General features: G+C 38.3%; 1 protein-coding gene across 1 annotated transcript; it reads right to left on the reverse strand.

Moving 5' to 3' along the window:
* Positions 1–284: 284 nt before the first annotated feature.
* LOC150077007 (epithelial sodium channel subunit beta-like) lies at positions 285–27,965 on the reverse strand. Its single transcript, XM_090385755.1, has 9 exons — positions 27,782–27,965; positions 24,233–24,405; positions 22,293–22,382; positions 22,108–22,204; positions 20,547–20,610; positions 18,576–18,627; positions 14,666–14,791; positions 7,825–7,989; positions 285–422 (listed from the first exon to the last, which is right to left on the reverse strand). Exons 1-9 carry the CDS (start codon positions 27,933–27,935, stop codon positions 285–287), a joined length of 1,059 nt encoding a protein of 352 aa, XP_090241881.1. The 5' UTR covers positions 27,936–27,965.
* Between the last annotated feature and the right edge of the window lie 23 nt (positions 27,966–27,988).

The following is a 27,988-nucleotide window of genomic DNA, read 5'->3' on the forward strand; positions in this document are numbered from 1 at the left end:
TGCTGCTACCAAGCAACACGGTAGCTCATATAACTATTCCTGACACGTAGATATCATGTACCTTCGAATCCCAAAGGTACCTGATATGCATGATTCATGTGCATGTCAAAGACATGAGGAACACAAAACTTCTACTAGAGACGAAATCCCAAGGGTGTCCGGATATTTTTGGCAATTTAGTATGTATATTATTCACAAGTTGTAAATGCATCCAGTAGACATCGACTGTTTTTCTTGCAAAAAGTTTCTTATATTCAAATGTGATTGGTTATATTTGGTGTCCTTTAGTCAAAACAAGTGATGAGATTTTCTTCCTCTTCCCCAAATGCACATTCAGGAAGTATATTAGTTTGTATAACATATCTTACAAATTTGAAAAGAAGTTTTCGGTGAATTTTCAAAAAAAGAAAAGAACTTCTCACCTGAAAAAAAAGAACGAAAGAAAGAATATATGCGTTTGAGTGACATGTGGTTAAGCCCACCTGACTAAATACGGTGATATTCTTGTATTCTATCTATCTTATGTGATTCCCATGGGGTAAAAACAGAAAAACGTTCTTATTTTACTGGTTATTTTTAAAAATTCAGTTAGTATACATTTCTTATACAGGGTGAAGATGAAGCATAACTTCAGGGGCTGATTTCTGAGGCAATTTTGAATAAAAGAATTGAAGAGAATTAAAAGTTCATCTGAACAGGGATCTCATTCTGAATAATTTCCCAGTTAAGTAATGTTCTTAGAAACGTGGCCGAGTCTCAGGCGAGGGTGGCATGGTTTTTTCTCCCGGAAACTGGGGTTTATCGTCCAGTAAACGGACTTCAGGATACACGCAATTTAATATTCCTAGATTCCCAGTAATGAGTAACCAAACACAAAAGACAGTGTATTTCATACCCTTTAATTAAAAAAGAAAGTGTACTTCATACAAAAAATAATAAAATAAAATAAGCCTAAAAGTAGTCCATTAGCATCACAAGAAATGATTCAATTTAACAAGAACGAGACAAATCCCGGGAACACGTAAAGCCCTAAGTAGGCCAAAGGCCATACGAAGGGAGCTATACAAATGGAATCCTAAAGATGTGCACTTGTGTTAATTCGGGCACATTAATGATTTCTTAAGTGAATACAAATAATTAGAATTTACAAATTCTAATTATTAGTATTGGTATCTTCCGCTAGATGTCGCCACATTTCATAGCTGCAGACTGGCGCACACGTTTTTAAGAAGTAAACGTTTCTTGTTCTCTGAAGTAATGAACTAAACAGTTACACTTACCATTTGTAATTCATAATGCTTTAAACGGGAAGAAAGTTTTAAATTAAGTTTCTTGGAAATTTTGCAATATTAACTAATGTAAATGTTATTAATAAAATTTCCATATGTTGTGTTTCATAAATTGTTGAAAAACGTGTTTAAAATAGTTTTTAAACCGACTTATGTTTTCAGACTTTATTAATGGAAAATATCACTTGATGAACACTCAAACATTTTAAATCGATTTTCTTAGAAATTTGCAATACAAGCGCAAGAAAACTTTACGGACTGCTATTTTTGCTTCTCAATGTTTTTAAGATACATAAATAATTTTTTTGGTTACCGGATCCCATGCAAAGCGGGTACATTTACTAGCCTATAACAAAGGCGAAGATCGTATCTTACATTTTCTTTTTCTTTTTTTTTTTTTTTTTTTTATAAAAATTTCAAACACGATAATAGGCACTGCAGAACTGATACAGTGGTGTGTAAAACATCAGGACCAACACTACACTGTATTTCTAAAGGTTACAACCACAAAATCGTTGCTTAAGGCACTCTATACTGATGAGAGTAGATTCAGTCTCAGCAGCGATTCTGGACGTCAGCTAATCTGGCGAGAGGTTGACACACGGTATCATCCCTCAAATATTACTGAAAGGGTTCGATATGGTGGTGGTGGTGGTAGAGGTGTTCTGGTTTGGGTAGGCGTTATCTTGGATGGACGTACAAAACTCCAGATACCGGAAGGCAGTACTGTAACCGGTGCACGCTACTGTAGTTTTTGTAATCCTTCCCCATGTGCGTCTGTTCCGAGGTGCCATTGGTCCCGAGTTCGTGTTTATGGATGATAACGCCATACCCCAACGCACTACAGCTGTTATGCTTTTGGAAAGTGAGAACATTGTTCGTATTGATTGGCCTGCTCGTTCAACCAATCTAAATCCCATCGAACACATTTGGGACGCTCTTTTGGGAGATGCGTAGCGGCACGTCCATATCCACCAGAAAATGTTTACCAACTGAAGATGTCGTTGACATAGGAATGGACGATGTTACCGCAAGATATTATCAACAACATTGTTCGAAGTATGGACAGACGGTGCAAAGCCTGCATCGACATTAGAGGTGGCCATACTCGTACTGGGGACCACCTCTTCCCATTGTTCCATCTTTGGCAGTGATGCATCTGTATCATGGCAGCCAGTGCTATGCTGCCATTTTTTTAAAAAATCCCTCTGTACCATTTTGTTTCCGTTGTTTTATCGGTTGTTTCTTTCATAATTTCTGTACCTCACGAGGTTCCTTTGGTATGCTTTTCCCATATTCAGGCCACTCATATGAGAAGCTACAGGTGAAAACCTGACTGGTCCTTAAATTTTGCACACCAGTGTATATAAGTACCGTATGAGTTGATGACTGAGAAGACAAGATACTTGTTGATATTAGAGTTAACTATCTGTAAATAGTAATTTGAATGGAAATACAGTATATATGATGGAAGGTTGTTCGGGAAAAACATATGGAGAAGGGATAAGTGAGCAAAAGTTGCTGCTTTGAGTTTGGAGTTGGACAGTGAATGGATGCTGACTGGTTGTGGTACGTGTTCAGACTAGTTCGGAAAAGAGAGGAGGAATTAAAGATGTAAGTGCAGAAGAATAATACTCATGGAAGTATCTATAGAAAAGGCATGCAGCAGAACCTGAAGGCACAGAGTTCTCGGCATCATTTAGCACATTAAAGAACTATGGAGTATGGCTAGGGGGTATTCGGTGTAACATCGTTAGGCTTCTCAATGGGAGAAGACGACTTCCATTGTTTCTTTTCCCATGGCGGATCTTTACAACATCTGCGATGTTTTTATTTTTTTAGAGATCCGGCCCTTAAAGTAGCTGTGCAATGATATGCAATTTCGTGGTCATGACCTGCTGTTTCCATAGGTCCATCTTGGAACAAGATGACCCATGGAAACAGCTTGAACCTTCTTAGAACAGCACACGAGATGGTGAAGGATCTTCTTACGATCTATTCATCCATTGATCAATCCAACGCTCAGGTGTTCCTTGATCCCTCGTGGGTAGCATAGTTAGTAGAGTCGCTGTCCTCCACACACCGGGTGGAAAAGAACCCAGTCCCATCGATTACGCAAGGAATTTTCATGGGCCTTTTTCACAACATGGTTGAGTTAGTCGTTCTCAGACGAGGGTAGTATGGTTTTTTTCTCTCGGAAACTCGTATTTTTCCAGCAGACAGAAAATCGACCACAGAACCCACGCAATTTACAGACAGTATACATGGAGCAATATGGCCTTAGTCGCTAATGCTCCTAAAACCGAACAACAACAGGTGTTTCCTCAAACATGTGTTAGTTGCATTGGCACTAGTGTTTTCAAACGAGTCGTAGTTCAAGGTGGTGTTTGACGATTTTATTCTGGAGATCCTGGTTAGTAGTCGAATTTCATTAACCAATTTTCTTCTAGATGGTAATACTCACAGAACGCCATTACATATACCTAAGTAGGCTTCCAGGATGGTGTGCAGGAGAGCCAGGATGTTAAAACTATGATAAGATGCCTTGACATCTGAAAAGATTATATCAAGCAGAGAAGTGCAGCTGATGGCATTAGGGATCTTGAACATTGTTACCAAGAGGTTAGTTGTCAAGCGATTCTGAATTACAGTAGGTGGTGGCTTAAGAGGAAAACAGTGGTCACCAAGTGTGGGGAAGGATGTTTCAAATGTCAAGCCCGTCCTAAACTCTGGAAGACCCAAATATAAAATTTTATGAAAATTTGTCAACTGGATTCGAATTGTTTTATGTAGGCAGACATGGCGAAGATAGTTGAGGCTTTACTTGTCTGCAGTATTAATGCCCTCGGGGGTTGCAGGGTGGTTATGATCACTGTCTTTCTACACCGGTTGGAAAAGGTTTAAGTACGGATCCCATCAATGACGCTAAGAATTTTTATGGACTATTTTTCACAACCTGGCTAAGTTAGTCGCCCTCAGGCGAGTGTCGTATGGGTTTTCCTCCAGACAACTTGGGGTTTTAGTCATTAAAAACCATACCGATTTAAGTTACGCGAAGTACAGATCACACACACACCGGCTATAAAACAATAATTGTTAATAGAAATGCAAGGATCTTCCTGATTGTTGAACCGGAAGTTAATTTCATACCTAGTTTGATAATTGTGACTTCGTAATAATACCAATTTCCACTATATATGCGCCCAACGAAATTGCTTACTTTATTGTATTTGAAACAATCTGATTATTTCTTAAACTGATAATTATTCAATGTTTTACAGGTTTCACAGATGAAGATACTATCCATGAAGACATGATATCTGTATAGATATGGCATTCAACCGCATAGTATTACGATAGTGAATGTTGGCCGTTTGGTAGGCTGGAGGGACGGTACAACATTTCTATTTTTTTAGCACGCTGTGCGGGAGAAGCCATTGTCTATTCCATTGTGGTGGGTATTTGGGGGTGGGCTAGCTTATTCAGTAGCAGTATTTTTTTTCAGTGAACTGCCTGTGGGGGTGAGGGCACAAGTGCGACAGGTATTTGGCTGTGAGGCGGAGGAGGAAACAGTACACTATCTGTTTGTGCTGGTGCCCTTCCGTAAGGGTAACCCCCTTAAACAGGCTCCGTTGATTTCAGTGCCAGCTGACTAACCTGGGAATCAATGTAGTTAGTCAAAGGATATCCATGTGGTCGATCCCAAAGAGTTGACCATGAGGAACCTCAGCTCGACAACTTGAGGGGACCCATGGGTAGAGGATCATATATGTCACGAGCGAGGGAATCGATAAATTCTCCTATTGTGTGCTCTTCTATGTTTTAATAATACTTGCAAATATATACACAAAATCTAGGAAGTCGAATATTAGCTGTCGGAATATAGAATTCTATATGTAAAGTGTTGCTTGGTATCTCAATGTAATGCCTTTCTTCATCTGATTTAAATCTTTAAATTACTTTCATTTTTTAATTTGCAGTACATGTAATGAGGATATAGAAGAGCACAACAGTGACATACAACTGCTATACGTAATTTTTTTTTTTTTTTTAATGGGGCCATGGATTTTTGGAAAATTTTCTATTAGGTTCTGAGTTAGCTGATCTCAGACCGTGGTCGTGAGGTTTTTCTCCGGGATTTCTCCGGTTTTCCCCCTTACAAACTTCGAACCTGTCTCTGCAAAGTTCGGATAAAGGATGTTTAAAATTCACTGAGGTATTACAATAAGTAACTGAGCAAATAAATAAAACGGTGCGGCAGTAGTTATTACGAAAGAAGAAATTGTAATTAACTATATGAAACATTTCTGAAATTTTTCCATTATTTAAAAAAAAAATAATAATAAAATAAAATTATTTATTTAAAAATTTCTTTATCTATACGAAAATCTCTAACATGTTTAACGTTTTAGTTAATTCTCTAAATTCATGATACTCCAAAACGCTAACAGCAATCAGATGGTGTGATATTTTTATCTCTGACAAAAGTAGTTCTATTACGCCATCACATCATTAATATCTGTAAGAATACAGATAACTCAGCTCGACCATATCAGAACATGCGTGACATACAGTCATTTGTAGTATTTACTCTTTTACCTACACTACTCTAACAAATTTCTAGGAATACGCCTCTGATGGAAGGAAATTGCGATTATGAAAAATGCAAATATTTTGGAATATACAGTGGCGGACAAAAAACTGCATCTTAAAAAAAGTAACATTTGTAGTGAAACGTAAGATATTGTTTGATTACAGTCATTTTGTTTGTCGCAAAGCAAAGGTATTGCGTCAGATAACGCTTCTATTGCATCAGACAGTAATTGCAAGGTATTGCAACAACCGTGTCTATAAATACGACATTGGAAGGGTATACACGCTCGTTAGTATCCTGTTTTGCGGAGGTGTACGCATGGCACCGTATGTTAGGCCTGACGTAGCACAGTGGTCAGGAGCGAGGGTGCATAGCACGCGTTCCTTGAGTGGACCGGGGTTCAAACCCGTGACTACTAAATACGATAAATATTTGTATTGACGATTTATTGTAAACTCTACTGACGTGGTTGTCGTGCCGGAGTATAAACAGAAAATTTATTTATTTTATTCAGTTGACACCAAGGGAAAAAAGTGTAGCTGTTGCTCTGTCCGAGGAATGGCTTTCTACGCGTGCTATCTGTGATAAAATAGGCTGCCACCAGTCAACAGTATCCCGGGTGCTTAAATTAAAGCGTGAAACCGGTGATGTGAAGAGAAGACTCATTGGTCAAAAACAAACCTCTTTTCAGAAGCCAAATGTTTATTTTAACGTCCATTATGCTACTAAAAGTTGTGGAACACTAAGAGAAGACAAAAGGTTTACAGAAGAGATATTAATAGGGTCGAATACCTTCTGTCTTGTAATGCAGAAAGCACTCTCTGTGGGACTTTTCTACAAATTTGATAATTCTAAAATATACCTCTTATTTCAATATAACAGTTGTTAACTGTGGCAAGTGATCTTGGTATCACAGATCACGGACTTCGTTCAACGGTCGTTCTTTTGGTTCAGAACGGTCTCTGAATGAGTCAAAAAATCGGTGTCAAATTCTTCTTTTCAACATTGGCCGAAAGACTGGCAAGATTGGTGTTATTAACGATGGCACCTTTCAGGAAGAGCTCCTACAAGGAGGAAGAGCATATAATATTATTTTGTAGATGATACCATGCATGACCTCCTTCTCCCGCAAGGGTATCCAAGAAATCCATATGTCAAACACCATACCACGAAAGGAGGGATTAATGGGCTAGTGCACAAATTGTTCTCCGGTTTATCATCACACCGTGTGATAAAGAGTGTATATCCATATTCACGGCTACAAAGAATCCTTTGATGGTCCCTACTCCTCGATAGTGGAGACCATCGAAGTACCATAACACTCCTCCACTCTTCACACTCAGACGACTATAACTGACTTAATTTTGGCAGCATCTCATCCGTGAAACTTCTGTTGATACAACCCTTTTATTAGAGTATTCATACTAACATCTGCTATACGTTTCTGGACCTCTTAGCGATTCACTGGGAATTTTGAGGACGGTTTTAATGGGAAACACTACCCTCTGTTCTGAAATCTCATCTTGTCAAATATGTCTTCTCTAGTAGATGATGAACTCTGACTTGGCCAAATGCGTTCAATTTGCGTATGATATTCCTTAAGCAGGTCTTCAGGATTTTAAAAAACCCCGAAATACTGACGCCAGTTCTTTTGACATTCCACCACTTGATTCGAATCCGTTTCATTTCCTTCTGCGTGGCATGTCGTTTGAAAATCACATTTCTTCTTCCTGCGGCTTCATTTATGCTGTTACACTGCCCTCTATAATATTTGCATAACAAAAGCTGTATAAAATAAAATCCTTTTGTTTAGCAGTTATTATTCGAGTTTCCTGTAATTTTGGTAACAGTGTGTGAGATCCTAATTGTAAAAAAAAAAAAAATATCATCGTTCACAGCAATATTTCGAGATGTTCAAGAGCGCACTGCATGTATTCTTACTCTGCGTCTTCTGCTAGATTTTTTCCCAAATATCTTCATCAATATTTTCATGCAGCAAAATCGAATTATCAGCATTATGGTCTCCAGAAAATCGAACACAGCAATCAGGGATATTCCCAGCCACATTCCGATATAGCCTCCAATATAGCTAAAAACTTCGATAGTCTGAAATATTCAAAATAAATATTATAAGTATCACATTTACAATAATATCTTATTTAATCTCTTAAACAATATCGTATAAAATCTCTAACTGCTACATAATCTCCCAATGAAGTAAATAATTGAAAATAATGAATTATTAAAAATGTCTGTCAATTTTTGGGAAGATATGGTAACCTCCATTTTGAAAATTACAGAACAGAGAAATCAGTCTGTAAAGAATGACTAAATCGGAAAGGAATCAATGTATAATACGCTCAGAGCAGATTTCAGGTTTGGTTCAACACTAGAATTAGAACACACTCGTATTAAAATATAGAATTTAGCAATAAGTATAATACTAAAACATTTTTTTTAATTAAAAGGTTATAGAACATACGCAAACATACTCCAATTTTCGTTGGTACTGACATTTGGTGACTTCATTAACAATAGAAATTAAATTCTATAAACTTGTTTGAACCTTTATATTTCTTTAGAATAAACATTTTACGAATTAAAATGCACACAAAATTTAAAAATTTAAAAACTGTACGTCTGTGACCACACTTGCATATCCTTATCCTAAAGTACGAGCTTTATAATTCTCAGAAGTATTTGTATAGCTTGTCCATTTACTCCAGCGACTTGGTGGATAGCATAGTTAGTATAGTCACCATCCTTTCCCCCATCCAGTTAAAAAGATCAGAGTTTGAATCGCCTCAATAATGTGAGGAAGCTTTTTTTTTTGGGCCTTTTTCACAATGTAGCCGAGTTAGTTTTTTCCCCTCCTTTGGACAGTTGAGTTTTTCATCCAGTAAACAGCAAACCGACTTTATGCTTCCGATACACCTGCTATGAGACGTTTATTGCAACTATTTGGACAATGAATTGTTGTAAAAGATCTAGCATATTTTATTTATTTAAAAAATTAACTCGGTACATCATTCTGATCTATTTATAAGCTTCACCAGTTGAAAAATAATAATAATAAAATAAAATAAATATTGATTTTAAAACAGAAAAAAAAGATCAAAAAATAGAAAAACTGCGACCATTTAGTATTTTTATAAGGTCTTTGGCACCGGTGACCTTTATGGAGCTAATTTAAATAGAGCAATATTGCAAAATATCTCAAACGCAATGGTTGCTCTATTTTGGGCACGTTCGATTCTACCCAACTAACTAGTAAACGTGATAAAGCAGCGGTGGTCAACTTTCTTCCACGTACCGCTATTTCCAGCTAAATATATGATCCTTATGATGCGACATACAAAGTCACTTAGCATAGATTACTTTCCTATAAATTTACGAGCAAATAGTGCAAGTTCTCGGTAAATTAAAAATTAACACAATGCACACACTACGTTGGATATGCTGAAATTTTAATGCACTGAAGTTTCAAGAATTACAATATAACTGCCCTCTTCTGAATGGAATCTAAGAAGCCTGAGAGAGGTTTTGGGAACACCGGCCCAGATGTGGGAACAATATTCTATGGTAGGGCGGATTTCCTAAATACTTGAACCCCCGTCCATTCGTTCCTTGAATGAACGGAGATTCAAGCCCGTGATTACTAAATACAATAAATATTTGTATTGACAATTTATTGTAACCTCTACTGACTTGGTTGTCGTGCCGGAATATAAACAGGAAATTTATTTATTTTTTATAAATTCTGACCGTCTTAACTTAAAACTTCTTACATGAATTACTCAGTCATTTGCTTCACAGCCAATTTCAACCACTATATTTTAATGATGGCTTATAAAACTAAAGCTTTTTAGAGATTTAAATCAGCGATCATATGATTTCAGGTAAGAGAACACACACACACCATTCATACAAAGCAACAAGGAAATGTCTACCAGTTGCTAGAAACTTCACAGACACAGCAAATTTCACAAGTATGAAGTACGGAAATCGCCTTAATGTGCTTAGTTTCTCAGAAGTAAACCCTCCCCATCCGTCATTACCTTGAAGTACTGGCTGTGTTCGATGCAAGCGGGAACGTTCTGCTGCAATATGCCTTGTACGTAGCTAACTCCTTCCGAAGGTGCGTTTTGGGGACTGTTCTGCAACTATAATTTTTTCTATTGAAGAACAGCGAGCAGTCATTAAGTTTCTGTTTGCAAAATGCGAGAAAATTTGTGGTATCCATCGTGAGCTCCTTGCAGTTTGTGTGATTCTGCACTCTCCGATGGTATGGTTCGCAAGTGGATTCTTATATTTAAAGTAGCAGACACGCTGTTCTAGATGATCCACGGCCCAACAGATCTTACCTGTCAAAAACTGCTGAAAGCAGCCACTAACATTGAGAAACTAATCCTAGAAAGGCAGATGATTGGCAAATGAGGACATTATCCATGAAGATTTAGGGATCAAAGTGCGTGGACATGGTATGTTCGTTAGGCAATTCCAATGGTTTCCCAGAAGCCAGCGTTAAGTACTCTGTGATGCTATATAACTTTGCAAAACCAGAGTGTGTAGGTTATATGAGTTTGACTGATCACTTAGTTACAGGGAGGCACGATCATCAGGAAGGGTCCTTCCAGCATCCGTCTACGGTAAGTGGAGCGGGACCAGGGAGAGTAGAAAGACGCCTGTCAGGCTGCCTGGACTCTTGCAGTAGCGAGAGTGAAGGGAACCAACTGAGAAGAGAATTTTTTGCAGTAAAGGTGAAGGCACAGGGAGGCAGCAGAGCGAAAGGAATCCCAAAGACGAAAACAAAGGAGAAGAAAATGCTTAGTGCAAGATTCAGTTGTCTCTAGAGAAGAGTCTGCGCATGTAGCACAGTGGTATCATCACCATCCTCCCATACCGGATGAAGAGGCTGGGGTTCGAATCCTGTCGATGATGCGAGGAACTTTTTTTTCATTCTGTGGCTCAGTTAGTCGGTCTCAGGCGTAGATAACAAGGTTTACTCCCCCCCCACCCCCAGAAACTGGGTTTTTCGTCCAGAAAAACAGGCAAATCGACCAGAGAACATACGCAATTTACAGACACAAATACGGGTTTATGTAATCAGTTACGGGTAATCCTCATATAATAATTTTTGTCCCTAGAGGATGTGGTGTGGGAAGGAAAGACAAAGTGCAAAAGCATGCGTAGAAGTTCCGTCTGCTGCGAGGTATCATCTGGGAGGTTGAGGTATCAATTGAACTTGACTATGGAAGAGTTGATTCACTGTTCCTGGAAGATTTGTCTGATGTAATAATCAGGGTGATGCAGAAGACACGTCGACCGCCAGAAAGGCTATCAATTCGACTAGGGTATTCCTTTATCATCTGGAAGCAGTGAGTATGATGGTGCTTTCAGATCGCTGCAGTCATTCTCACAAGGAGGATGTCAAATTTGGTGTCCACTCAGTTCTGATCGTGGGTGGTGGTGGGGAAAGAGCAGGTACGTGGCTGGTGTGACAGGGTGGTTTCACGAACGTCTGGTCTGAATGTTTCATTTACACGGTTAGACGTGGAGGGGTGATACCAACGCCTCTGAAATACTGCAGAAGCATACCTGCTAAAAGCTAAAAAACACTTCTTCTTTTGATTTTAGCAGTTTTCTTTCTGGACTGAGTGTAGTTAAATTTAGATCCAGTAGGAGTTGATTATGTAGGTCCGGGTAGATGTTATGTGGTGCCAGTCCCGAGCATTCACAATAGGTATCGTTTACAAGCCCAAAGTCCTGAAGTCACTTTTTGAATGACCCATATCCTTTCAGAAGAAAGGCAGTACGTACATTAGGGAAGAACCGAGTCGTTGTTTGTTGAGGTGGGAGACGCTACGTAGAAATAGCTTGGTAGTACTGCCGTTAGTAGAATAATCCAAAGGGGTTTGCCAGTAAGAAATAGGTTCCCACCAACTATGCTGGAGACTTGTTTTGGATCAGCATCGACAAGAGTTTTAATTCTGATGAATTCACCTTTATTCTTTCTGGTGGCATAGGAAAGCCCGGTGAAGGCCGCTCGGATGTAAAGGGACATACAGCCTGTCAATAAAGTACTACTTTTGAAGACGTTCTACATGCCAGAGTCATTTTTAATAACATCAACTGTTGTATCTGCGGGATTAGGTTCCTAGTGCTGATGATGGAAAACGATGGAACCATACGGCTGCGCCGTATATTATAATCGGGACAAAGACAGCTAAGTAAATAAGATGGAGAGTGCATCCTGTAAGACCACAGCCTTTGTGGGTAAGCAAAGTGATGTTATGTTTGGCCTTCTCTTTCATGGACTTTAGATGTGGTATAAAAGTTCTGCAATCATCTAGCGTAACACCTAAATATTTAATTGAATGTTGATTCTTGAGTGCCTGTCCTTTATAACGAATAGTTGGTAGTCTGCTGACGTCATTTATCTTTATGTTTACCTGGGTTTACTTTATTTACGTTTACTTTTATCTATATTTTTGTATTTTATCTGTATTTCGTTTGATAGTATAAACCAGAGCTGTGAAGCTCATAGTTCTGGTTTATACGAAAAATTTACCTCATGTTGAGGCAAATTTCTCTTATTCTTCTACAGGTATTTTATCTGTATTACAGCTTATTCTCTTTGGCCCAAACTGAGTATTCAGGACTATGTCGGCTCTAGTTTCAAGTAGGAGTTTCAAGTTTCACTTCACGAGTAGGATCCTCTACGACGATAACCACGTTATCTACATATGAGAGCTATATGGTATGGGGAAGTTCCGCAAGAGCTTCTTCTATAATCATACTCCAAACAGCTGATCTGAGAATGAGCCCTGGGGTCTGCCTCTGGTAAGCTGGTGGGTGATGATATGAAATTTTGTTTTTACAGTGAAAACAAAATTTCATAGCAAAAAGATATTGCTATGAAACAAAAAGATACCGAGAGAGCAGCCAGATATTCCAGCTGGCCGCAGGACCCCCGGTTGCCACACGGTGTCAAAAACTCCCTTAATATCTAATGCCAGCACGTAACAGGCATCAGTATTATCTTCTAGATGGGTGGCTTCAGTAGTGAAAAGTGTGTATTTCATTAGATCAAAAGTGTGTATTTGCGCGCTGGATTCAACGGAAGTTGGATGCTGAGAAAAAGCACACTCAACTGGACCCACGTCAAACATCGCTGACATTGACGCCCCAGATGTAGAGTGTTTTCTGAGTAGGGCAGACACCACAGACGAATCCTTTGTCTCTCTGCACAATCCAGAGACAAAAAGGCAATCTAGGCAGTGGAAACATCGAAAACATAACCTAACCTAATAATGGAAACATTGTTTCCATTATTAGGTTAGGTTCCTGCAACATAATCTTCCAAACTTTTATATTAGGCCACGTGAATAATTAAATTCATATGCCGTGCTGTGCGTCTTATGTCTGTTAATTGCGTGTTCTATGGTCGATTTGTCTGTTTTGCTGGACGAAAAACCCCAGTTTCTGGGGGTAAACCTTGCTATCTACGCCTGAGACCGACTAACTCAGTCACGGAGTTGAAAAGCCCATTAAAGTTCCTCGCGTCATCGACGGGTTTTGAACCCGGGCCTTTTCCACCCACTGTGGGGAGGACGGTGACGATACCACTGTGCTACTCGCGTAGACAACATGATCTTACAAAGGACGTCACAATAACTGTACGGTATTTTCAAAATCTTTTGCAGAAACAACTTTTATTTATGATTGGGCAACGTCTTTCATCCGCCGCCACGGAGTTTCATATTACAATAAAACAAAGCATCGCCTTGCCCTCGTGGGTAGCATAGCACATTTGGTAGAATCGCCGTTTTCCTCACAGCGAGAGGAAAAGACCTAGGTTCGAGTCCCGTCGATGACGGTAGGAATTTTTATGGGCTTTTTTCACAACGTGGCTGAGTTAGTCGGTCTCAGGCGAGGGTAGCATGTTGTTTTCTCTCCCGGAAACTCTGATTTTTCGTCCAGCAAACTGAAAATCAACCGCAGAACACACGCAATTTACAGACAATATACACCGGGCAACATGGCCTTAGTCGCTGATGCTCTTAAAGCACTCCTACAACAACGGCAACGCCTTACAAAGGAGATAATGTCATGGAATTTCTAAGTCGCAAGGGGACTGAAGCACTTTCCTTATATATTTCAGATTTAGCAACTCTGTCCGAATTCTTGCCTTTAACAAACTGGAAGTGCCTGCGTGGAACTAAGTATCGGTTTAGAAACGCAGTGGGAACAACAATATACCAGACAATAAAACATGTTTTCCCTCTTCCCAAATAAGACTACGTGACAATTATAAAAGAAATAAATAAACAAAGATCATTTGTGGACTGTGCTTTGTACCTGAACATTTGAAACTTCCATAGATGGGAGCTATATACTATTTATAAACTGTGAATAAATCCGGAGGAAAATCATGTTTCCGGCAAAAAGTTTGTCATATTCAGACTTGATTGATTAGATTTGGTGCCAGTCAGCCACTCTTGCGCAGCTGACAGGATTCTTCTTTTTTTTTTTTTTTTTTTTTTTTCAATCAAATCCACGTTGAGAAAGCATATCAGTTTATAGATCACAAATTATTTACAAATCCAAAAAAAGTTTACTCTCAATTTAAAATTTTTTTTTTTTTACAAAAATGAAAGAAAGACAAGTTCCCGAACTTGTCCTCTTTCCAAAGTTTATAAACTGTCAGTTAAATTTTCTATACGTCTAGACTCAATGCATAGGTGTACGACGGTCTCAAAGAGTTACTATAGTAACTCACCTCATATCTTGGTCGATACTTGTATACCAGTACTTCGGGTTTTTTCATGCTGATCTGAATTTTAGCTATTCGTTTTCTGCAAAAGGAAAGATTTGTTTCATTTGGAACTTCAGTTCTTCGCACATGCTACAGATAACAAAAACACATCAGGAAAACTATTTGTTTATATTGAACAGATTTAGCTATTATTAGCATTTGTAACCATTCCCTTTACTCGTTATAAATTCCCATTACTCATTATATTTCCCTTTATTCGTTATAAATGCAAATAAGTTCTAAAACTGTTCAACCACAAGGTATACCTCTCTAAAATCTGGCACTTCTCAATCCCCGATCGTGCCGGATTTTTAAGGTTATAAATGTAGGGTAAATGGACTCAATTTCAAGAAGACAGAGTTCGCTTCTAAAAATCTTAACAACTTCTTAAAAATCTAAAAATCTTACCAATCCTAATAGACTGAATTCGAGTTTCAGTGGATCTAGTGGAATCCTTTCATACAGGCCGATTACAACTTGAATATTTCAAGTGCTTTGGCTTATAAAGTAAAAAAGCATAGCAGCTAGATGGCTACTTATCAGAAAAACGATCAAAAGTAATTTTTCTGCCTATTAGTGTATACTACCCTCCAAAAATATGCGGTAATTGTGCCTACTTATTCTTAATAATATCACTTTTTTTTTTATATTAATCGTATAATCATAAAAACAGACCGACCTACTTGATTTATTCACTGCATAAAATAAAGAACTTAATCTAATTGAAATTTAATGAAAGATAACTTACTTCCAGTTTTTCCAATTGATCCAACTGTCGTAACTGGAGTTCAACTGCAAAAGAAAATTATCAGAAAATTTTTTTTTTCTATAAATATAGAAAACACTAGTTATTTAAAAACATTCTGCCCCTCTCCCACCAAAGCTGTAACATTTCACGGATGGTCAAATTACGATTTATTATTAAACTTAAAATGACGCATTTCTCGATAAGTCTTACTTCTTAGAATTTCTCGGACTCCACTTTAATGGGAGTTAAATGAATGAACAGGAAACCAAACAAAATAAACGGTGAAAATTTAGATGTTGCTCAACATTTCCTTCTCAAGCTGTGGTTTTTCGTGGCACTGAATACAGTACTGTAAGAACAAGGCCTATAAAAGTGTTGTTGTTATTTGGAGCATTAGTAACTAAGGCCATTGCTCGGGGGATATGCAGTGGTCATTCCCTGACCTTTCCGCATCCACCATATTTGGTGGTCACGGGCTCGAACCCGAGTCTAATCAAAAAGCGTGTGCTACGGACTGCTGCTCCTGCCCACATGGCTACGAAGGCGCCTACCTAGAAAAGTTAAAACCATAAAGGATTATAAAATATCAATTAGAAAGTCATATGCTCTTACATTATGGATCTCTTGACATTATCAGCTAATGAAACCAGTAAATGTTACAAGCAAATAAATAAAATAAAATTTATGTTTACACTGTGGAACAACAACATAAGGAGAGAAGGTATACAAGAACATTGTCGTATTTAGTAGCCACGCAGGCTTGAACTACGACCACACACAGTGCGTATGCTCATGTACCCTCGCATTTTATCACTCGGATATGGCCATGTATGAAAATTGGTAACAATTATGATTGTTAATTTGGTTCTCCTAATCGCCACCAGACAAAATCTTGTCCACATCATTCCATTTAGTAACCATGGAACAGTAGGGTGGCGCGCAACGTGCTTTCGCCGGCAAGGCATTTTACAGGCGCCTCCGTAGCCAGGTGGGAAGGAGCAGCAGTGCGTAGCACACGCTTCTTGAGTAGACCGGGGTTCGAGCCCGTGACCACCAAATACGGAGGATGCGGAAAGGTCAGGGAATGACCATCGCATATTCCCGGAGCAATATGGCCTTAGTTGCTAATGCTCCTAAAAAAAATAACAACAAGAGTGGTGTATGCATTTAATCTCACGGCATTATTAGTAAATATTTTTTTCCCAAGGTCATAATGGAATGGTTACAACTATGCCATAGTAGTGGCAAATGATGCAAGAAAGCAAGCTTATACAGCATCGGAAAAAAAAAAAATGACACCTCCCATTTAATCTATTTATTTCCCCCCCCCGCCCCAATAGTTTGTCTAGTTCTTCTTTGAATTTATTTAAACTATAAACTTCCACAACAACAGATGGAAGTGTGTTCCAGCAATCAAGCACCCTCTGGCCAAACGCAAATTTCCGCACATCTATTCTACAACTGACTTTCCTCAATTTGAATTTATGCCCCCTCATGTGTATAGTCTGAGCAAAGAGGAAGAGTCCCATCAGCATTGAGCTTGCTCAAATCATTCAAGGCCTTATACACCTCGATTATGCCACCTCGCAGGTGCCTAGTCTCCAGATGCTGCAACTTGCAGAACTTAAGCCTTTCTTCGTAAGAGCACCCCTTTGCTCCTCTCACCAATCTCGTTGCCCTTCTCTACACTCGTTCTAGCAACTCTACATCATTCCTAAATTGAGGCCTCTGTACTTGTATACAGTACTCAAGATGTGGCCTGACCATTGCCTTATAAAATGGGATAATGACCTCCCTATCCCTGCAAGCAAAATTCCTGTATATCATTGACAAAAGTCCATGAGCTGTCCCGGCAATCAGATACTTCATATCTGATTGCACAATTACCCTCAGGTCTTTTTCATTCTCCACCTCCGTGAGTGTAGTACTACACAGTTGGTATTTTATCTTGGGTTACTGCTACCCATATGCAGTAGTTTCCATTTGTCAATGTTAAACTTCAGTTGCCACCTCTCAGACCATCTGCCTAACTTTTCTAGATCCTTGCGCTAACATACCATAATTCCTGTCATTAATCACCAGTTTGCAGATGATACTTTTGTATCATCTGCAAACTTGGACATCAAGTTTGATATGTCTTCATCAATATCGTTAATAAATATAGAGCCGACCGGGCTAGCCGAGTGGGTAAAGTACCTGCCCGGCAACCCAAAGGTCGCGGGTTCGATTCCCGCCTCGGGCTTGGATCAAAGTACTGCAAAAACCTTGGAGGTGCAATATGGCCACAGAAGCCGATGCGCCAACAACTACCAAATCAAAAAAAAATAAAATAAAATAAAAAAATAAATATAGAAAACAACAATGGGCCCAACAAGGAACCCTGGGAGATCTCATATCGCTATGATAACATTATCGCAACTTTTTTGAGTGATGAACTAACTACTACTAGGCTTCCTCAAGTTAATGAGGCTTTTCAATAAGATGGTGGAATGTCTCATAAGTCCAGGATGTCAATGGATGCAGTACACTGCTTTTTCATAACCACATAATCTCCAGGAATGATGGCATATCTTGGCCTTCAAGATCCCCAGCCCTTTCAGCACGTGGCTTTTTTATGGGGAACATTTAGAAAGCAAAGTGTACTCCCCATCACCCAAAAACATTGAACAGCTAAAAGAAAGAATTCCCGTAGAGATGATACGCCGCATCATGGAAACATTAGAAGAATGTCTGCGCAGAGACGGAAGTCACCTCGAGGATATCATCTTCAAAAAATAAACGGCAAGTTTTTAAAATCGCTCGTGGAGATGCCATTATCGATTTTCACGAATGGATAAATGACCAATTTTTGTAAGATCATTATCCAAATAGCAAACTCAAGGGTATCACTATATGCTGGATCAATACGAGGGAAAAATAGGGGGTGAGGAATGCAGGAGAGAAAATTTTGAGAAACATTGAACAAAAAAAAAAAGTACAGTTTTCTGTTTAGGCTTGCTTATCATATTTTAAGCTAAAGTTGCGAATAAACATAAATTTATGTAATTAAATGTCAACTCACTCAATCTTATAAGTTCATTTAATAATAATTTAAGCTTATAGATCTCTACCAAAGTGTATACTTACCACGGGAAAATCAGCTATCTTTTCTTGAACTTCGTACTCAATACTAGTAGTACTATAAAAAAAAAAAAAAACACAAAACGATTGAACAGAAACTGTACCATTCTTGAATATTACTTAAAATACGATGATACATATTTGAACTGTTAATTTTCTAATTAGTCGCTTAATAATTCTGCGCCACCACATCTAATATACTAGTACTTTTCTGGCGCTAAATATTGAGCTTTTTGTTTTGTATCACGGCAACTAAAGCAATGAGGCGTCAGTATACAGTGCCTGTATACTGTGTTTGTTCTTTGCCGTTTTGCTGGAAGAAAAACCATGCAACCCCAATCCGACACCGACTAGTTTGGTTACGATAAAAAAAAAAAAAAAAAAAAAAAATCAGAAGGGATCTAAGTTTGAACCCATTGGACGGGGTTCGAACTTAAGCCTTTTCCTCCCAACGTGGATGGATGGGATTAACAATTTGGTAGCCTCTAAGGCAGATATTAAACGATTCTTTTTCCAGTAATTTTTTATGAGAATTTTTTTTTTGTTTTTGTTGTTATGAGAAATGTATGACATTGCACTGTTAACGTTCTTATACAGCGTGATGTGGTATGTGTGATAATCTGAAATATTTGATTTAAATTCTCGTATTACTTCCAAAAAAAAAAAAAATAATAAATAAATAAATAAAACGCAAGTTCGCTAAATGTACTCTTTATAGCATGTTCTAAAGGTTTGAATTTTTGTTCAAACAGGATCATGCACCAAATTCTCACATAGAATACACGAATTGTTATAATCGGTGTATTAAACAATTACATTTCTTTCAAGGGATTAACATGACTTCCAATTGAAAGATATTATTGAAAATGATTTTTGGCAATGTTTAAAAATAGGGCAGAGAAGTTAGGATAGTTCGATGTAGAGTTGTTGTTGATATTGGTTTTAGGAGCATCAGCGACTAAGGCCACGTTGCTCCGTGTATAATGTCTGTAACTTGCGTGTGTCCTGAGGTCGATTTTCTATTTGCTTGATGAAAAACCCGAGTTTCCGGAAGGGAAAACCATGCTACCCTCGCCTGAGACCGACTAACTCAGCCACGTCATGAAAAAGGCCCATAAAAATTCCTCCCGTTATCGATGGAATTCGAACTCGATGGAATCCACGAGGGCGCGATGTAAAGTCAGAATGAGAATATTTTGATGTTGATTAAGCAACCATGAAAGATTAGTGATAAAATATATTTTTAGTAGTATTACAAGTAACCAGGAAAGCGTACAAAAAACTATTCATTAGGGTCACCCAGAATGTTAATTCAACTACCCATGTGTATTGGGTCTGTAAATTGCGTGTGTTCTCAGATCGACTTGCCTGCTTTTTTGAACGAAAACCGTTTCTGGGGGAAAAACCTTGCGATCTACGCCTAATATCGACTAACTCAGCCACGGAATGAAAAAAGCCCATAAAAGTTCCTTGCGTCATAGACGGGATTCGGACCCGGGTCTTTTCCACCCGGTGTGGGGAGGACGGTGATGATACAATGTGCTACTCGTGCAGACCAGGAAGGCGTACAGTATTTATCTGGTACCAAGGAACTTGTGTTTTACCATGTGACAACTGATATTTGCATAATACCGTCATTTAATTATCTTGAAGTCAAATTTAAATGGTTTCTAACTTTTTGGCCAGTGAGTGTAAACGAAAAGGAATAGCATCCAGAATTTCTAGTGGATTGAAAAACGTAAAAGAAAAAAAAGAAAGCAAATACATAAAATTGTTTAATACTTTAGTTAGAACTAGACTTATGCGGCAGAAACATGGCCGATTAGCAAAATAAGATGGCGGTTAAACCAGTGAGAGATTGGAAGTTTAAGAAAAACAATGAGAGTACACTGGACTTTAAATAATAAACAAAAGAAATTAGACAGACAATAGATCAATTTTTTGAAAAAGGGTATTCATTTGTTTTGCAATACTTACTGGCAGGGCTTCTCACACCTCTTGTCGCAGATTGCTTCTACGTCCTGTGCACATTCCTGTTGTCCTGTTAACAAAACACAAAAATGTTACCACTGACTGGCTAATGTCAGCATATTGGTAGAGTCGCGACAGGAAAATTGAGTTCACTTCGTTACAAAAGGTGTAGTTTTTCAAATAAATCAGCTACTAAACTCGTCAATAAACATAACGTTTCTTATATATATTTTTGTTTTATAACTGCTTTTTTATATTAAATAAATGTGAAAAAATATGTCTGGCTTTATATAACAAAATTCATAAATTAGTCTTTCAAGTTTCGCACCAGACATCTGTTGAATAGATCAAGGTCCAGCAACTTTCCAGGAGTGATGTATCGAGTTAATTTTTGTGCCAACGGTGAATTTTTAAAATCAGGGATGTCTGGACTGGGTACCACGTTTCACCACTCTTCATAACATTCTGCCACTGCTGTAATGTCCATCGCCGCTCTTCTATACTGTGTGGAAAAGGTTGGGGTTTGAATCCTGTCTCAATGCAAGAACGTTTTATCGGCGTTTTCACAAGGTGGTAGAGCTAGTCGATCTCTGATAAGGATTACATGGCTTTATCTACTGGAAACTGTTTTTGTCCAGCAAAAAGGCAGAACTACCGAAGGTTGCATGCTATTACAAACCGCTTCATTCTGTTCCATCTACCTGTCACTGAGTGTGCATCCTCTTACTTCCATCTACCTCTCATGTGACCCTCTAGAATTGACCATTACATCCCAAGAGTGAAGTATTCAAGTACATATTTTTATGTACCGGTAAATAAATAACACATTTTATGTGATTTATACGTGAATACTGTTATACTCCTCTGTATGAGATCTTCATCTTAGCCACAAGGATAGGGAACGTTATGAGGAACCCTTGGGAACTGTGCTACCCTGCTGGGTAGCACAATTCCCAAAGTGCTACACGTGATTCCCTTTCACAACGTGGCCGAGTTATTCGATCTCAGGCGAGAGTAGCACGGTTTTTTCCTCCAGAAACTCGGGATTTTCATCCAGCAAATAGAAAATCGACCGGAGAACACATGCAATTTGCAGATAATATACACGAAGCAATACGGCCTTAGACGGATGCTCCTAAAACCCTACTACAACAACCTTGGGTCTTAATGGACATAATACTCAAACCTGTTTCGATGTCAAATGTTATTTGTCAAAAGAAAAAAAATAATAAAATAAATAAATAAATAAGGCTTGATGATAATTTTTTAAAATTTATATGATTTTAAGCTTCTGAAACAAGTGACATTGGGAATACCAACATTTAAAAAGAAAAGATCCCATTTAAACTTGAATATGTAGTTCCCAATTTATAATTAGTTTAAAGCTATATTGGTTGAAATTTAAAATCAAAGTCCTTAAATACTTACTCAGTGTGTAATAAAGTATTGAATACCAAAGAATTATTAATCATAACCATTAAAGCGGACTTTTAGTCTATTTTTATAAATTTCTTGTTTACTTTTCACGAATATTACAAATGAACGATGCTGTTTTACCGATACTTACCGGATTCCAAGCAAATATCATAAGGTCTGGGGTCCAAAGGAGTGGTACAGTTGCAGTGTTCAATTGTTTCACTGACGTAACAGTTTATGAAGCATTCCTGAAAACAAGTCATAATAATTACTCTATCATCGCAATTTGCATATCTATGAATTACTGAAAAATAAAGCGAAAATATCCATGCTCACCCCTTGGGTGTAGAAATAGCCTTTGTTTTTTCGCATATCATCTTTATCGACGCAGTTACTATACGGATATCCGAGGAAATGGCTTTCCACCTGCGTTAATATAAGCGTTTTATTTTATCACAAAAATGAAATCAAAGATTTCTACAGAAATATTTATATAGGACATTATATAAAATTTAGGACCATAATATAATAGTAGCTTATCGTGGTCACAATAAGCTGGTATTGTATTATTTTCAAATCACATGGTGTGCGTATTAAAAGATGAGACACTGCTGTAACAGCTTCTTTCAGGCCTTACTGGTCTCTCATGAGACAGTCTGCAGTTATGAGACCAGTAAGTCCAGAAACAGGATTTCAGCGCAATTTCTCATCTTTTTAATAAATGGCAGATTAACTTTTGGCGTGTTTGAAAGTAGCGTACCAGCACAACTTGCTGTGAAGGCAAAGTTTGTTTTGATAAACACATGAAATGGCAAGGCGAGATGAGTGTGAACACCTTTCGTTGTTGTGTAGATGTCCCACCTATAATCCATTTCCTTCCATATTTGGCCCAATATATTGCTGTCAAAGTGGTCAATAGCTTCAAATATGCATTGAAGTTCCATAATGGTTCCTGGCACAGATGGATCATGAATTTCGTGAATCCATCTCTAGAGAGTAAAATCTAAATTAGTCAGGTCAGTGGGTGGCGGGGACCACAAAGTCAGTCGTCTTTTCCACTGTGTTCAAGTACGCACGAACTTCTTTGTCGTAATCTGCTGGTGTTCTATCTTGTTGGAAAATCAAGACGCTATTATCATCTTGAAGTTGGTGCATAAAGAAATCTTGCAATATGTTCGGATACACGATGCCTGTGACGGTAACTTTGCAGAAGAAGTAGGGTAATACATGCATTTTCGAACACCTGATCGCGCAAAAGGTCAAATTCTGTCATGATTAGTTTTGAATTATGCTGCCATCTACTTCAGCGTGCACTTTTTCATTTTGGCGAATAAAACTTGACAATATCCTCTATCAATTTGAAGCGATTTCATGTTTACTTCAAACATCTTATACAATAACATTTAAGTTTTGTAAAGGACGTTGGACTTTTGGATGTGAAGGTTACATATCGTTACAGCCATATATATCTTTATTGTTTAGATACGGCGAAACTTCAACTCTTGCTATTTTAAAATGGCTTTTATTAGCCGAACTTTTAAAATATTTGAAACCTTATTTAGGATGTTTACATTTAAACTACATTATTGTCTGCAGAGTGGTATCGTCACCGCCCTCCCCACACCGGGTGGAAAAGGCCCGGGTTCGAATCCCGTCAATGACACGAGGAACTTTAATGGGCTTTTTTCACTCCGTGGCTGAGCTGAGTTAGTCGGTCTCAGGCGTAGATAGCAAGGTTTCCCCCCAAGAAACTGGGGTTTTTCGTCCAACAAACAGACAAATCGACCATAGAACACACGCAATTAACAGACATAAGATACAGCACGGTAGATGAATTTAATTATTTGTGTGGCCTAAATATAATAGTTTGCTTTTTTTTTTTAAACTACATTATTGTAAACAGCTATACTGTAGATGGAAAAACGGATGTTAATTCGGTAAAGTATCACTAGAAGGAAATGGCATTATATATCGTGTAAAAGCGAGCAGCTATGCAACAGGTTTATTCAGAATCCAAATCCAAATGTAAAAGACATCATAACATCATGATCGATATTATGAGACATCATAACATCCATCATGATATTATGATGTCTTTTACATTTGCATCTGCCTGATAAAGAAGTCTGTCTTTCAGCTGAAGAAGTTGATGCGATTATTGAATATCAAACTGATCAATGAGACCATCCTTAAGAGAGATGACCATTTTTATCAGATATATATATATATATATATATATATATATATATATTTTTTATTATTTTTTTTATACTTACAATTTTTAAGTGAGCTAAATAAAAATATCCTGGTCTTATCTGGAAACCGTCATAGAAAGGACTAACAGCATTATCTCCGAAGAAAATATTCACTTGTGCTCCAACAATTCGGTGAGGCCAAAAATATTCTTCTGGTTCCATATTTACACTGATAGAAATAAAGCTGCGTTTACCTAAGATTTAAAGGGAAAATTAATAAACGTAAATAAATAGATAAAAAAAAAGGAGATAAACAAAAAGTTGCCTTGAAAGGCCGAATGATGGTGCATTACGATGTCTAATATGAATTTGAATTTTGGAATTGTTTTTGACTTTCAGGAAAAAAAATTACACGTTAACGTGGTCTGTGAATTCGGACAATCACAGCTACAATGAATATCGATATGGTTGATTGCCCATTGTCCAATATATTGTGCAGTGATCCCATAATTTATTTAACAAGTGTAGTCAATTCAAAATTCTTTAGAACAACTTGCTTTCTGGTGTATTTCTGTATGCTTACAATCTCCATAAATTCAAGCCCATCATCTCTAGGTATCTTCTCGGCTGAGACGATAGCTAGAGACCATGGTAGGTATCTTCTCGGCTGAGAAGATACCTACAGTACAACAGGTTCCACACCTTTTGTGTTTTGAGATTACTACATAAAAATATTTATTATATACATATCAGTGAGTTTTGTTTGCAACTTCTTAATATTAAAAGTGGCTATAAATAGAACGTAGACTGCATAAATGATCGATAACCGTGTCTCGCATTTGCTGTCAACGTACTCTACGTAGGTTAACGTGTCATACCATTTGACACCACGCTCTCTATTTTTTTTTATCCCATTGCATTCTTAAATGCGATCGAATAATAAATAAAAAAATACTTTCTTATGTCTCATTGATGTAAATCTTGCATATTATGCACAGGATAAAAGATGGATCATCTGTTGTCCTCCGAAGGGTGACATTCTGTTGTGCGTCAAGTGAAAGAAGTTGGGAAGCCAGACTCCTGGTAAAGAGATCATCAAATGTATGTGCTCACCTTCGGAAAGCGTGGACAACAAACATACATATCAGCAACATCTCGTTGGTAGGAATGGACTGATCTGTGACACTGGTGAAGGCTCAAAGTCGGAAACAGCTGATATAAGATTGTAGTCCTCACACATCGCGATCAGTTTTTAAGTGTCTGCGAGGAAGAATGAGTCGGTGTCGAGACCTTTCCGAATTCGAACGCGGAACAATTGTGGGGGGCAAGGCGTGCAGATGCCAGTATCTCGACAACACCCAACATGTTTAAAGTGCTTCCGTTTTGTGGTATCACGAGTCTACTGTGACTAGCTCAACAGTTGTCGAACAATCAGCCAAGGGTCACATGGGAGAGCCAAGTGTGGTCGACGCCCATGGTGAATCTCGTGTCTGGTCTCGTAATATAGCAACTACGCAGCACGGCATTCCAGCTAACCACCCAGTACAACGGACAACATCAAGACCAATATTTACATGGCCTATGCACCGGACATTAGCTCGTACAGTCTATGGCAATCGACGGCCGTCACGGGTACCTATGCTCACTGCGACACAAGAAACTGCGCCTTACATGGGCACCTCTGCACCAATATTGGACAACCCATGTGGAAGTCTGTCGCTTGGTCTGATGAGTCCCGTTTCCAAGTTATGGTTATGGGCATATCTGCATTTGGAGAAAGCAATGAGGCCATGACGCCTGGATGCACTGTTGGTGTTCGGTAGGGTGGAAACGGTGGTGTTATCGTTTGGGGACTGTCTTCATGGAATGCCTTGGATCCTGTGATCACTGTCAATTAACAGCTTGATAGGTACACCTACCTTTCTATCGTCGTTCTACCAAGTACTTTCATGATAACAGTGCACCCAGACAACTTTTGCATCTACCAACAAGACAACGCTCCATGTCACAAGATCCGGCAGGTTTCAAAACATGAAAATGGATTCTCCGTCTTCTCACGACCGATTAACTTCCGATTAACTAGAATTGACCATTACATCCCAAGGTTACATACCAAGGAGACCATTACCGATCTCAATTCAATTGCGCATCATAGAGACCTACTGGAAGAGGGCAATCGAATTACTATGATCACCCAACTGATAATGTGCGGATATTATTACACATTGTGGAATGCTTGGGTAGTACACTACAGGACACCTTGAACACTTCGGGTAGTCCATACCAATATATGTACGGGATATATTTGAAGGACAAAAGGTAGCCCCATGAGGTACTAGGCAGGTGTCACTAATGCAAAAACATTGAACTCTTAAACTATCTAGAAACCTTCCATCTGTTCAACGATCGCCAGTATGGATTCCATCAGTGTCGATCCACTGGTCATATCTGGCTTACGTTACCCATCTATGGACAAATTCAATAAAAAAGTTTGGTGAAATGCAAGCAGTTGCTCTTGACATTTCAAAGGCTTTTGATCGTGTTTGACATAAAGGTCTAAATAAGCTTCCATCCTATGGTTTGCCAACTGTTTTTTGTGATTGGGTATCCAGTTTTCTCTCTCACTGCGTGTGATGGTAGATGACCCTCTGTCTTTAACTTCTCCACTAATGCTGGTGTTCCCCAAGGTTCAGTTCTTTCTCCCACTCCTTTTCTCTTGTGCATTAATAATCTTACCGTGGAATAGTGTTCCCGAATCAGGGGCGGTGCCCCCAAAACCTAGATTCTAGGCTGCTAGATTCCATTCAAAAGAGTGCAGTTAGGTTAATTAATCAGTTAATTAGATTAATTAATTAATTAAGTTAGGTTACTCATCTCTAACAGTCTCTCCACTGGCTGTCTCACAGACGTAATGTTTCTGCTGCATCCCTTTTCTACAGATACTTCCATGGGCACTGTTCTTCTGAATTGGCTTCTATAATTTCCGCCCTCTTTTCCAAATCAGTCCGAACACGTGCCACCACCAGTCAGCATCCTTTTACTGTCCAACTTCAAACTCACAGAACCAACTTTTCTTCTTCCTCATTTATTTATTCAACTTCCGTTTTCTGGAACAACCTTCCTTCAAACGTATTTTCTGAAAATTACAATCTACAGAAGTTCAAGTCTAATGTCAACAAATATCTTTTATCTTCTTAACCTCCAACTCATGCATGGTACTAAGCACTACAGGTTCTAATACCTCTCGTGTTTGGAGTTTTCATGAAAGAATCCCTAGAATCCCATTACAGAAGGGGGATCCTACATAAGCTGCTCAAGTATCCACACAATGGTTAACGGATCCCCAAACGGATCTTGATTTGAAATTTTCGACAAAAAGACGTGTTGGAAGCCAGTTTTCTACTGTGAGCTTTTAATTCTTTGTAAAAAATACTTGTTAGCATTTCAACTAAAATGTAGTGAACATTTGTAACATTTTATTTATGATATCCATGTGCTCTGTTTTTATACGTAAGACCCTGCTACTTCACCGTGACGGATATTATGTACCAACTTCTGAACTCCCCCTTAGTGCATAATAAAGATGATTTATACATTTATTTATTCCTACCTATATATATACTTACTTACTTTTGGGCACCAATAACATCACTGCAGGCTGGCTCGCATTTATCTGCAATCTGGAGTAAAATATGTGGCACTTCTTTACGAAACCAAAAGTATCTACTGCGTAGCGTTCAGTAAAATTGTCATTGCTGGCAAAAGAAAGAATATATATTAGCATATAAAGTAAAGATAGTTTTTATAATGATAGAAAACTGATTTTACGATAAAATA

The sequence above is a fragment of the Mastigoproctus giganteus genome, chromosome 12 (assembly GCF_048544385.1).
Source record: "Mastigoproctus giganteus isolate SK-2022 chromosome 12, ASM4854438v1, whole genome shotgun sequence".
Lineage (NCBI taxonomy): Eukaryota > Metazoa > Arthropoda > Arachnida > Uropygi > Thelyphonidae > Mastigoproctus > Mastigoproctus giganteus.

Bases quoted from the DNA above. Each gene is read 5' to 3' on its own strand.
- LOC150077007 (XM_090385755.1), bottom strand. From the start codon at position 27,935: ATGCTAATATATATTCTTTCTTTTGCCAGCAATGACAATTTTACTGAA. The intron at 14,792-18,575 runs GTAAGTATACAC...TGTTATCTGTAG, and splicing joins AGATAGCTGATTTTCCCGTG to CATGTGCGAAGAACTGAAGT. The intron at 423-7,824 runs GTAAGAATACAT...CTTTTTTTTCAG, and splicing joins AATCTAGCAGAAGACGCAGA to GTGAGAAGTTCTTTTCTTTT.